This window comes from Montipora capricornis, chromosome 8, assembly GCF_036669925.1.
Source record: "Montipora capricornis isolate CH-2021 chromosome 8, ASM3666992v2, whole genome shotgun sequence".
Lineage (NCBI taxonomy): Eukaryota > Metazoa > Cnidaria > Anthozoa > Scleractinia > Acroporidae > Montipora > Montipora capricornis.
The window spans coordinates 22,471,227-22,483,726 of record NC_090890.1 but is presented as its reverse complement, the minus strand read 5'-3'; the positions used below and the strand labels follow the sequence as shown (position 1 = coordinate 22,483,726).

The 12,500-nt window shown below is 40.2% G+C and overlaps 2 protein-coding genes across 2 annotated transcripts in view; both read right to left on the bottom strand.

The window, feature by feature from the left end:
- Positions 1-2,296, bottom strand: part of LOC138059926 (uncharacterized) — a 10,641-nt gene extending 8,345 nt beyond the window's left edge. The window contains exons 1-5 of the mRNA XM_068905584.1: positions 2,140-2,296; positions 1,295-1,372; positions 718-810; positions 498-557; positions 312-347 (exon numbers count right to left, since the gene is read on the bottom strand). Coding sequence (XP_068761685.1) covers positions 312-347; positions 498-557; positions 718-810; positions 1,295-1,372; positions 2,140-2,236 — 364 coding nt within the window. The 5' untranslated portion in view covers positions 2,237-2,296. The remainder of the gene's footprint in view (positions 1-311; positions 348-497; positions 558-717; positions 811-1,294; positions 1,373-2,139) is intronic.
- A 1,382-nt stretch (positions 2,297-3,678) lies between these two features.
- Positions 3,679-12,500, bottom strand: part of LOC138059925 (sperm-specific sodium:proton exchanger-like) — a 29,084-nt gene continuing 20,262 nt past the window's right edge. The window contains exons 11-18 of the mRNA XM_068905583.1: positions 11,428-11,629; positions 11,035-11,183; positions 10,600-10,827; positions 6,967-7,137; positions 6,158-6,391; positions 5,792-5,990; positions 4,923-5,129; positions 3,679-3,705 (exon numbers count right to left, since the gene is read on the bottom strand). Of these exons, the coding sequence (XP_068761684.1) occupies positions 3,698-3,705; positions 4,923-5,129; positions 5,792-5,990; positions 6,158-6,391; positions 6,967-7,137; positions 10,600-10,827; positions 11,035-11,183; positions 11,428-11,629 (1,398 nt within the window). The 3' untranslated portion in view covers positions 3,679-3,697. The remainder of the gene's footprint in view (positions 3,706-4,922; positions 5,130-5,791; positions 5,991-6,157; positions 6,392-6,966; positions 7,138-10,599; positions 10,828-11,034; positions 11,184-11,427; positions 11,630-12,500) is intronic.

The window sequence follows — 12,500 nt, the reverse complement described above, 5'->3', positions numbered from 1 at the left end:
GCTTAGAATGCGGCGCGAGGCTTTTAAGGCAAGGCTTGTATTTTACTCTCGTGGATATGAATGTTTTTCAGAACTTTGAGATTGTTACGTCACAATTTATTTTATTAGTTCTGCTTAGTGCAGGTCCCCAAATCGTGCTGCTTAAAATACACTAGAAACTTTATCACACTTCATTCACTCACACAGCCTCGGAGTATTAGGCGATAGTCTTGACCTGCGGCATTTTTGTGAGGACGGGAGAGGAGCACCATCCAGATGCAGCAACAAGTAAATTATAATTACGAGATTTATTGCTGTTAACTGATACTGACCATGGTATGCTGTTTCTCTTTCGATGGACGTCAGAGCTGTTTGAATAAAGAATATTGCCTCAATTAGACCTGGAATTAATTTGACCCATACATTAACTAAAATCTCCGCGCGCTGCTTTCGCTAGTGGTCTACTTTTTATCATGCAACTTGTCTTTGTAGTACGGTAGGGTTTAATTTGGTCCAACCTGATTCAATGTCTCTAACTTGAAAGTCTTCTTGTTCGTCGTCTTCAACCGAACGAAGAACTGTTAAAACAAAGGCAAAGGAAACCGTGTGAAACAAATGACATCTATAAAATACCATGTGAAATAATTGTGGACTTTGGCGGGTATATCAGTTGGGAAATGACTATCGCACATTGGTCGACAAGATCCCACTAGTACTGCGGCATTCATATGAGTGTACCTTTTTGTAAAGATGCTACCTCGTGTTGGTTTCGGTGATCTGTGTATCCACTAATCGCAGGATGCTTTGCGTCATAGTCAAGTTCTGAAAGTTCTGTGAACAGTGAACAGTATGTGAATGTTAACGTGGAGACACACATGACCTTTCCCGCTGCGTTCGCCAACCTCGTTCACGCATGTGGAGCTTGCGCTTTTAAAAAGTTGATTTTCATTTTGCCTTGGCGTAAAAATACTACACATAGGTTGCATCGGATCGTACGTATACGGAGTCAACGAAGCTTCAAAAAGCAACTCTACTCTGTATATTAACTACGCGCGTACTCAAGGCGGGGTTTGGATCGGATCAGGGTGTTTCCTTTGATTTTTGCTTGTCAAGGGCTCTCCTACGCCAAGGCTAGAAGGGGGCGGGGGGTGGGGGAGGGGGAAAGCTTCGTAAGAAAAGCCTTGGGAAACGACTTTGTAGACCCTTGCTTCTTATCCTTCGTTGACAGAATCCCCTGGAAAATAGAGAAGAATGTAGCGACAGTTTTTTTTACTTAAAGTAATCTTCTCTGACTATATTCTACTATTTTGGTCACCTTTTTTTAATCTTTCTATGCTTTTTGAAGATTCTTCAAGAGTTAATCTTCTTCCTTCTCTATCCCCTTCAATCAATCCTGTGAAGCAGAATACAGTAATTGATAAGCCGGTGTGGTTTATGTACGGTTGCGGTTAATTCCATCTCTCAAAAGTTTAAAAGTCAGCCTTTCTTCTGGTAACGAAATTTCAGGAATCAGAAATTTTGATCAAGTTTACTAACTCTCGTCACTCGTCGGAATCAGCTTTAACTGGTACCAGTACAAGTAGACCACAATGTCAATCAGTGTATGGTTTGAGCCACAATGTATATATATATATCATTTCTTATCAATATGAATTTAAAAAATTAGCGGAATAGAAATAGGTTCTCCATTGAGACGAATGGCTTAACTTTCTACTCCTTTCAAAATATCCGATAAAAAACAGGTTGTTGTGAGGTGCGGAAATGTATACATCAAGGAGAGGTGTAGGTAACATTTGTTCATTGCTTCTGTAACACACTTAGTAGGTTTGAAATTGATATTTCTGGAGGATTTATTTTCAAACTGAAAACGTAGCAACTATACAATGCATGCACCATTTATTCGGCTCAGTACCTAAACCATTCGTGCTCTAACTCAAAACGGAAAAATTTCCACGCGTCCTTCAAATTAAGAAACCCCACAGGGCATCGTCCCAAATAAAAACGATTACATAGATGAAAAAGGTCTTGGTATTATAGTATTTAGATGATAAATTCTTAAAATATTTAACCATCTTTCTTCAGTGGCAAGAGATCGGTTTTAAAACGGAAAAATAAGTCATAAGGACTGAAAATCATCGAACATACTTTGAACGAACTTACCTCTAATTGATAGTGTCATCTTTAAGGTCTCGGACACTTGCACAAAGAGAAGCAAAATGGAGATCAATTCTGTTGCTCTTAGACTTCTCTCTGACATCTCTTTGTAAAGAGGTTGCCTTTAAAAAGGGCGAGAGATTAAGGTTCTCTTTCTTCACTAGCGCCGGCTTCACATTTTCACGTTAAATACAAAGAGCACCGAGCACCGGCAAGTTGTTGAATAATTGAAGAGCACAATTTGAACTACGATAATGGAACAAGTTACGGGACACTTGACGCAGCGAAATTGTCTTTGTTGATGGTGTGTAACAGTAAAATGAAACTTACTTTTATCACCAGTGAAGGTAACTTTGAAAAGAGATAGCATTCGTTTTATACTGGAATCCTTGCACAGTGAGAGTAGCCAGGGAGAGGTGGGGGTATAGAAAAAAAGCGAACCTCGGACAACTATGATATGCTTGAAGCTGCACTCAAATTGCTCGCTCATTACTTAATTCAATTCCTGATCATGTTTTGGCTGCGAGTTGAGTCTCCGATTAAAGGGCCCGTTCAGTTATGAAAGATTTACTAAAAGCGAAAATATTAGAGAGATTTACCATCTTCTTGTCTTAAAACCATGAAAATTCTGGTGTGTTAAGGGGGTGGCACTTCACTGTAGAAAGACAATGGTTGCTAAGGAAGCTTTTTAGTCAAAGAGCCCTACAAAAAGGTTCCATGGATGGTTCTATGAAGTAACTTTTACAATGGAAATATGACATCACTTCAATCAGAAGGCGCATGCGCAACTAGCCCCAGTCCTCTGCCGGGCATTTCAGTGAAAAACAGGTAAAGGCTCTCGGCAAACGAAAGGAAGAGGCGATTTTGTTACCGGATGGGAACCGTGCCATCTTTTTTCGTAAACTGTAGCATGGAATTTCTCTTTGGGAGGGCCTTTTAACGTCATGATGTTTTTGAAAAAAGTTCCCTTTAAAATCCATGCTACAGATTTTGTGTTAAAATGTTCTTATACTGTTGCTTCAAAAATTTGTTTTTAGGCATTTTCTGTTTTTGGTCACAAGATTTGCCAAATATAGTTGTGAGTCGAACGAGACAAAGGAATGTTAAATAGAACACACTTGGCAAAAAAGGATAACTGTAGAGTGAAAGGAATTCGCGAAATAACTATTTGAAGGAGTCCAAGTTGCACGGAGTTGCTACGAATTTAGATTGGTTCATTGCGCTGTTTGTACCTGCTGTGATTGGTCGAAGTTATTACTTTGGTAATATACTTTACGGCAATCGATTAAAAACTGCTCTTACACGCGAGAAATGAGCTAAAGTAAAACAACTCAGTTAACTCGGAAAATTTAATTCTCTTCTACTGACACTCGAACACAAAGAACTATTCATAAAAGCATTTTATTCAACATCAATATGCATACATATAAATATTATAACGTCTTTGTGCGTTTTAACTGCTAAAAATGATAGAATTGGGTCCGGCATAATTAATCACAGCATTAACCAATGGTATCATGATAGCCGATGACATCATGGGGATAACCTCGGTATAAAATCGTCCTCAGCAACCTGTAAAATCAAGCATTAAAAACCGGTAAGCAATGGTAATATGACACATTTGAGAGTATAACATAAAGGTTTAGCCAAGCCTAAAAGCGGAGCTCCCGTTTCTAACCGCAGAAAGCAATATAGTGTATATGGAAATAATTAAGCTTAAGCTTCTGCATGAAGTACAAAATTAATCGTCATTAGTGTATACAGTTTACAGTGATCAAACACCTCTGAGCTGATAGCAGTAAACAAACAAGCCTTGCAAACAATAATCAATGATTTTAATTAGCAACTAAAACTGAAATTACATGCACAGTAATCTCTTTCACAACATGTTCCGTTTGACTGATAATCTTTACACCCTCTCTCTTCAGTTTAGAACAACAGCAAAAATCTTCCTAATTAGAAAGTGAAGCTACAGAGTGGTGAGTTTGCTTAATACTGCAATTTCACAATCAAACAAAGCAGCTCACGACTGGACATCCATTTCACACAAAAAAACTGTAAATGTGATTGTTGAAATATACCAGAAGAATCTCATCTCTGTCAACACGGAATTGCAAACGTTTTCGGGCCTTCTTCCTTTTTTAGCGAGTTTTACAAAATATACGAGGGAGCGCGGCAAGGAAAACATTACCGAAAAGCTAACCATTGTAAGTATGTGTTTTGTCTCTCGCTCCATTTCTCTCAGCTTTACGGTGTTTTACATTGAAATTTTCTCTTCTTCTCGTTCCTCGGCTTCTCTCGAGGCTTTCTTCGCTTAAATGTCTCAAATTTCGTCGCCTCCTCTCTCGTGCTCCTTACCCCGTTTCTCCTCACTAATATGATTTCACGCCAGAAAAACGCGGGTGGCCAAATGCAACGCTTCCACACGACTTCCCACCAAGGAAAATTGCCCGAACACTCCCGTCCCCAGAGTCTCTCCTTCCTCTCCACCTCCACCCCGACAGTCTGTACGGTCGGACGGCGGACGGACGTACGTGACGTCATAACCAAAATTTCTCGTACGGATAGATTTTCCGAAAAAACCTTGCCCATGCATGGTGCTCCGCTGGCGCGCTACTCGCCGCCTGAGCTCCGCTATAATTTTGATCGCCACTTCAGACGAGGGGATTTAGTTCATGTAGGAACCAAAGCTATCGTTGTCGCAAACAACTAAATAATCTAATTTAGTTGCAATTTCCATTGCATGCGTCTGTTGCAAAAGAAAACGAAAAACTAAGCAATGTACTTACCTTTATCTTCGTCTGTTTTTGGAGAGACAACTATTCTTCTACCATGTACCCTATCGGGTATCGGATCAAGCTTTCGGTGACTTTCTTCTGCTCGATTAGAAAATACCATTGATTTTCGCCCGCCCCTGTATGTTGTTTCTGTTCCAGGATCAACTGTCTGAAAGGTATCTCTTTTATCCCACGCTTCGCGTCCGCGGGCGTGAATTCCTAACGATAAAAGCAACTGAGATCGTTAGAATATCCCATGTAAAAGGCCTGGCCCCATTTGTTCAAAAGGTGGATAACGCTATCCACCGGATAAATCACTATCCGTTAGATAGCGCAATTGGTTTCGCTAGGCCTTATACTCTGGATAGTGATTTATCCCGCGGAAAGCCCTAGCCATCGTTTGAACAACTGGGGCCTGCAGTTTAACACTTTCACCGCCGATGGCTTCCCCATTAACGAGTAAAATTGTCTGGCGTTAGACAGAGTAAAATCTATAAGTGTCAATGGCATTTATGGCGGTGAAAGGGTTAAAGTTATCCCTGAAAGAATGTGATCATCATCATGATCCTCATCATCGCCCTCATGATGCGTGATGACGTCTGACTAGCTAATTTCACCACCAAGCCTGGAATTTAAAAATCAAAGTTGTAAATTTCAGCATGAGCTAAATCCCAAAGGAGCAAACTTGTAAAGAAAACGCACGTATGGTATGTCCAGATGATGTGAATAATCCAGAGTGCAAACGAGGTTTGGTGGTGAATTTTGAGCATATGCCATAATCATTCACAAGGCCAATTATCATCATCGTCCCGTCTTCCTCCTCCTAATCATCATTATCATCATCAACTTTATCATCACCGCCATCGTCCTTACTTACTTACCAACGAAATCCAACACGGACGGGTTGTCCTCTGGATCGTCGGGCATGGCACTTTCGTGCGAACGAGTTATAACTAAGATCTTTGGCTCTTCTGCTTCAAAATGTAACTTAAACACTCTGTGGATTTTTGGGAGTACACAAGGGGCCTCGTAAATGATTTCTGTATCGGCTTCTGTGACCTTGCCTTGGATAAGGACAGCCTTTAAGAAAATAAAATGGACGAACGTGTTGATTTCAACAACATTTCAAAAACTGAAGATCTTGAAAGTTGAGGTTACCACACATACTGAGCCGCGTTGCAAACTAGTCTAATTGCTTTATTGCGCAAGTGTCTAGGATCCAGCATGATCCAGTGGCTTGAACATACCTCTTTCATGTGGTCTTTTATCTTAAACACGACATTCGGAGGTTTGGGAAGACTGGCGATGTGAGATCGTTCACACATGATACGAATTTTGTCTTTTGTCCAGTTGTAGTAAGTTGGAACCTCCAAGAGGAGTGGGACAGCCATTCGTACGCCACAAACTCTCCACAGGCTATTCTCAAGGTTAGGAAAGCGATTCATAGCTTCTACCATGTCTTCTTTTGTGACGAAAAATGCCTTGGAGAAAGCCAACAAATAAACAAAGCTCAAAGGGTTTTTGAAAACAATAGTTAGAAACATAACAGCAGTTATAGATATCAACTGATCCAGGTCTTGTCGTAGGTTCGAGGTGTCGGGTTTTTAAAACGTTCTTATACTGTCAGTATTTATGCTATGAGAACGAGATTAAGATCATTTTAATGCTTCTTCAGTGAATGTAGTCTTGATTCCGAAAAAAGTATTCCTTTGTTTGAAGCAAAAACTATTCCCAATTTTTGTAAGCAATTTATTTTGAGATAAATTTTCAACCACACGGGGTCAGCATTTTTCAACTTTTTGACGTGTTTTGATTTTAAATCCTATGATATTAACTTCATTCTCATACAATAACCACTGACGAAATAAGAAAATAAAAAGTAGTTACACCTTGAACCTATAGCTTTGCGATTACCTTGCAATGGCGCTCCACCAACTAAGCAGTGCATTTTTTTTTCTCAAAAATCACAAAATTGCAGTCTCTTATTTTGACTGTGACTGTGAACTTGGTTTCAATTCCACTGATGATGGTAATGTATAAAAAGCATGACTAATACCTGGACTTCAGACTCGCAAGTACAGGACGAGTTTCTCTTAGCGGAAGTAAGTATCCCCATCTCTCCAATTAAGTTACCAGCAGAAATGTAGTCTGTGGTCACAATCATCTCTCCGACCTCTTGCTCCTCGTCTTCAGCAAAAATCTTTTTTGCCACTGATACACCAATCATCTACAAGAAAATCACAATCTTTATTACGTGTCTAGGCATTCTAGTACCTTGTGGCGCTAATTGGGGACACATTCACGCCAGACCACAACACCGGGAACTCCGTGCCCTGTTCTAATCAAATAGTGTGTGGGATCTTTAACGTCCCACAGAGTTTATGAATAGGCTGATTTAGCAACAGAACGGGAACGTCAGTGGCGACGTCGCGCGCAGCAAAACTACCAATGAGAATTTAGAATAGAGAAGAAAAGAGTGGAGTCTATTCTATTCTGAATTCTCATTGGTGTTTTTTCTGCGCGCGCTGTCGCCACTGACGCTCCCGTTCTGTTGCTAAATCAGCTTAATAAGGGTTCTGAGACGGGACCTAAGTCCTCAGTACTCGAAAACACTTGAAAAGTCTAACCATTTGCAGACGTAATTAAAAAGGCAGCACTTACTCGCAAGTTCTGTAAAGACCCTGGGTGTTGGTCCGGAGTTTTGATCCAGTGACCTCCCGCCGGCGGGACTAAATTTAGCCTTTTTTTATACCAATTGTTTAGGACGATAACAAACATGATTAAAAAACATCGTGGTTATGAAAATCTGCGGCTTGTCAAGAACGCCAGTACGTAATTGTTTCGAACGATAAGAAAAGGTGAGGGGGGGGGGGGGGGTACTCTAGTCAATTTTCGCTGGGTATGTGCCGCTGGCCTCTCAGAACCCCTACCCATTTACAGTCTATTTTATGGCCAATTATAGACCCATCTTAGTCACTATTAGCCCATTATTGGGAAGTACCCCCCTCCCCCACCCTGGGGGAGTGTGATTCGAACAACGCGATTCAAAGGACAATCGATTGCATAAAAGTCACGTGCACGGTTTGGCTCGAACACCAAGTGGCAAGAAACGTTTCCCACCACTTCAATGGAAAAAGGTTTTTACTTGCGCCGTCATACGTTTTCATGTTTTTTTTCCGCGCTAGTTTACTTCTGGTTGAGATGGGACGGCATTTGTTTTGATGTGTCTAGGTTGGCTTGATTGAAGATGCCGAATTGATTACTGCCAGAAGTTATTAGGAGTTCACATCAATGAAAGTCCAGGGCTCCTAGCAGTAGTTTGACAATGGCAATCATTGTCAAACTACATCTCTTCATTCATCTGACGGGGTTAAAGTTACAATCTCCTTTACTACAATTGCGATGATGCTATTTTTCGACAGTTTCAGTCCTAGCAGATGCTAATTCATTAAGACTTTCCGTCAAAAAGTCTTATAAAAGATTATCTCCAGTTTGGAGCACTAGCATTTTTTTGTGGATCCCCAGCTCATCGTGGAACTGAACAATTTTCTTCATAAATTAAACATTCATTTCGTAAGTAACTGAGCTTTGAATTCAAGCTGTTTTCCGGTTTTTGCTCCTTTTGTTCTGAGCCCTTCTGGTGATCCGTGTCTTCCGGTATTTTTCTGCATGATTTTTATTAGTAATGATTAACGTAGAGCATTGTAGTCCTGTTCCGGGACTCCCTCTTACCCCGCCCTGAAAATGGGCCTGGAACCCAGGCGGGAAAAGAGAGAGTCCTGCATTACTTGCAGGCGCATGCTCGGAATGAGCCAATCATATTGCATTAGATGCCAGGCTGGATATGTAAATAAAGGGAACCTTGAAACTCCGACAAAAAATCGTATATGAAAATTGCTGTGTGATTTGCAGTGTCAGGAAAGAGAACATCTAAATTATGCCTCGTCGTGACCAAACGAGGGGAAAAAACCCCGATCGCAGTGATGTTGGAAAATTATTGCCCAATAAATGTAACGACTGAAAGATTGCAATAAATTGATGCAAAGGCTGAACTAGTAAATATAGCATAGGATTTCACTAAGCGACAAAACAGCTCGGAGTTAGAATTTCATATTATCTGCAGTACTTTACCTCTAACAATGAGTTTCAGAAGGAAAGTGCTTTTAAGTAGCAACAATAAAAGCAAGGTGACACACGCTTTTAAGTAGCATTTTTCATCCTAATTAATAAATATTCACGAGCAAATTTTGACCGGAAAAAAAACCGTGACAACGTCCGAATAATCGATGTTTGACTATGCATAAATATGTATAAATTTAATAGGAACATTATTGCTTCATCTTTGCGTTATCAACACAAACTGGTATGTAAAGAAACAAATAGTCCAGGTTGTGTTCAATTTCGTTTAACTTTTTATGTAACTTTATCAGAAATAATGCTCAGTTTTTTTGTCATGCAATCGTCTTTTAGTTTTTCCGATATGAAAATCATTGCAGTCTCAACAGGCAGCTCTACCACGGCTTGTAATGAAAGAAAGCGGATTTAATGCGACGAGTGCTTTGAAAAATTATTCTAAGGATAAATTAATGGTATGAGTAAATTACTCTACTCTAATTACTCAAAAAAAAAACTATGTTTGTCACCGGTGCTTGTGTATTATTCCTGATAAAACTGAGAGTATTTACAACATTTTTTACCTGGCTGTTTTATCATGATTGGGTATCCAAACAATTTGTCCCCGATTTTGAAAAAAATTGGTAGGCCTAAACTCCTGAAACAATCACAGTTTCAATAATTACTGTGCAACTCCAATTCATGTTCACTGGATCAGAGCAATAAAAACTAGATCGACAGAAGTAATGAACAATAAACAAGAGTTCCAGCAGGAGATTTAGTAGTCTTCGTTGAGCGATTCACATCCATGACCTACAGTATATTTGTAAGTTTCAAGGAGTCTCGGGAGAGCAATTAAATCTAAATTTGATATTTTTCGGCGCCAACATCATGCAGCTGCTCAGTTGGGTTTCAGGCAAGAAATTCCATACTTTCGTATGTCATACATGTGATCTTCCACGATTGGCACTCACGATAAGAAGGACTGGTTTACAATTAACATCGGACTCGGATCGAAGAAAATCGCAAACATATTAAAGGAACAATCATGTAGTAAAACAGACCTGCCAAATCCTGTTGCAGGTTTAACAAAACCATCATTACCGGTAACGACTGCATGAATAGCTTACAGTTGTTCCGCCTTAGGCACAAAGGTAAAGTGGCATTTCTTAAACGCGAAATCAATTGCCTCCAGAAACTTGGCGTTATAAATGCCTTTCACATTATCCCCATAAATCTTTCACTTCCATTAAAAAAAATAAATCGTAAACTGCGTAACAAGCAGTCTGGCTAACGTCCCCCACAAAAGTATTGTAAAATTAGTCCTGAAAAGCCCCGTGGGGGAGAGACTAATAGCAAATCATTGTATCAGTGTAAAAGCACTCGGAATAAACTATGCCCAAATATGGTTTTTCCCCCAGTTTTGGGGGAAAAAATGGCGTCATTCCGAGCATGCAAGTACTTTTCCCGCCTGGGTTCCAGGCCCATTTTCAGGGCGGGGTAAGAGGGAGTCCCGGAACAGGACTAAGAGCATTGGTGCAGTGGTCAGTAATTCAGCCTTGTTGGTACTACATACCTTAACCATTCCAGAAACAATCAGGTATATCCCAGTTACATTTTCACCCTGTCTTGTTATAGTATCACCAGCGTCGAACAACTTGATGCGTGCAGCTGATTGTAAAAAGTCTGCTGCTTCCGCGGGCATTCCTTCCAACCAAACTACATTACGAAGCAACTCCAAAGGTTTCTGAGGTGCAAGCGACGCTGGAGCGCTTAATTGTCGCTTCATTTTGACCTCAACGATCTGTAATGGATTATTCAAGGTGAGTCTTCTCATCTTTGATATTCAAAACCATAAAATAAGAATCTAAGGATCACACTTGCCAATCTAACTTCATGAAACGAAAAATTCATATCCAGTACCGGCAATACAACCCCTGAATTTGTTATTTAACTTTAAGTCCTAAAAATAAGGAGACAGATTAGAACAGGATTGGAAACCCCTTTTTACCGATTCAAGTTTCGCTGCCTCTGCTTCGTCTAACAAGCCACCGCCTTTGAGCTCGTGAATGACGTCACGTGCATTATTCAGAATGGTACGAATTGCTTGCCGGGTCTTTACTGAGATAGCTATCCCGGGATGCGCACGTTGCAGCATACCTGTTGTGTAAAACAAAAAGATTCCATTTCAGTCGAACTAGTACACGAGCCCAACAAATTAACCTGATCCCAGCTGTATGGCTTTACAGCTCAGTTGGTAAAGCATTGCACCGACATCGAAAAGGTCATAGGTTCGTATCCCGTTCAAACAATCTGAATTCTTCCACTGAGAGACAATTCTTTAAATTGTCCAGATAAAATGCAAGGATCACTTCTCCCTTTCGTTTACAATACATTGAGTTACCCAGGCTCCTGACAACGTTCAAACGGTTCTGTTCTGATCTCTGCTTCAAGTCTCTGGCAATTCGTTTGTCAACCACCATGTGATCAATGAGTTTAATGACTTCTTCTTCGGCAATAATGTAGCCTTTACCGACATCATAGCCGAAGCTTAACTGACGGTTGATTATGTTGTTAACAAAGTCTATCACTTTAGGAAGAAGGGTCTGAGGGAGGAAAAGAGAAAACAGTTAAATTTAGATTAGCAGGGATGACGCAGTGGTGCATGAGAGCACTCGTCTCCCCCCAGTGGGGCCCTGCTTGGCGTCATATGTGGCCGGGTTGAGAATGTTGGCTCTCTTCTTTTCTCCGGCCTCCGGTTTTCCCCTCTTCTCTCCAAAAGCAACCTACGATTTGATCTGAGTTCATTTGATTTGATTTGATTTCTGTACAGGGTCCTCAATTAGTGCCCCTACACTCAATACAGATAAAAAAAAGATCATCATCATCCCCATTATTATTATCATTAATGTTATGATTATAATAATAATAATAATAATAATAATAATAATAATAATAATAATAATAAGTATTCTTTCAGTATGCGTGCGTTGCTTCTGCTTAATTGGCCGAAGCGGAAAATGCCATGTTACTCTTTGCTTCCCACCCCCCCCCCCCCCCCACATTTTGAATAATCATTGTTTTTGTTTTCTCTTGGGACAATTGTAAGTCCCAAGATAAACAGGAAACAATGCTTATTGAAGATTTGGGAGGACAAACAAAGAGCATTGCGGTATTTTCCGACTCGGCCAATTGCGACAAGCTTTTCTCGATATTTTTTCATGTCTATTATTAATAAGTAATTACACGACTTTTCTCGTGCAGTTTGGAATAAATAAGCAGTCATAAATTCTTTTAAACAGGGTTCGTGCAATACGTGATTTTCACGTGACGTCATCGCTGCTATGTAAGTGGACGAAAACAAAAGATCTGTCATTGCCTCCTTTTGTTCGTCCACCAGCAATTGTGCATTTCAGCATTGTTATCTGTGTCTCTTGCAATTGAGATTGGTTGCAAACCACCTATTTTGCTTGTATT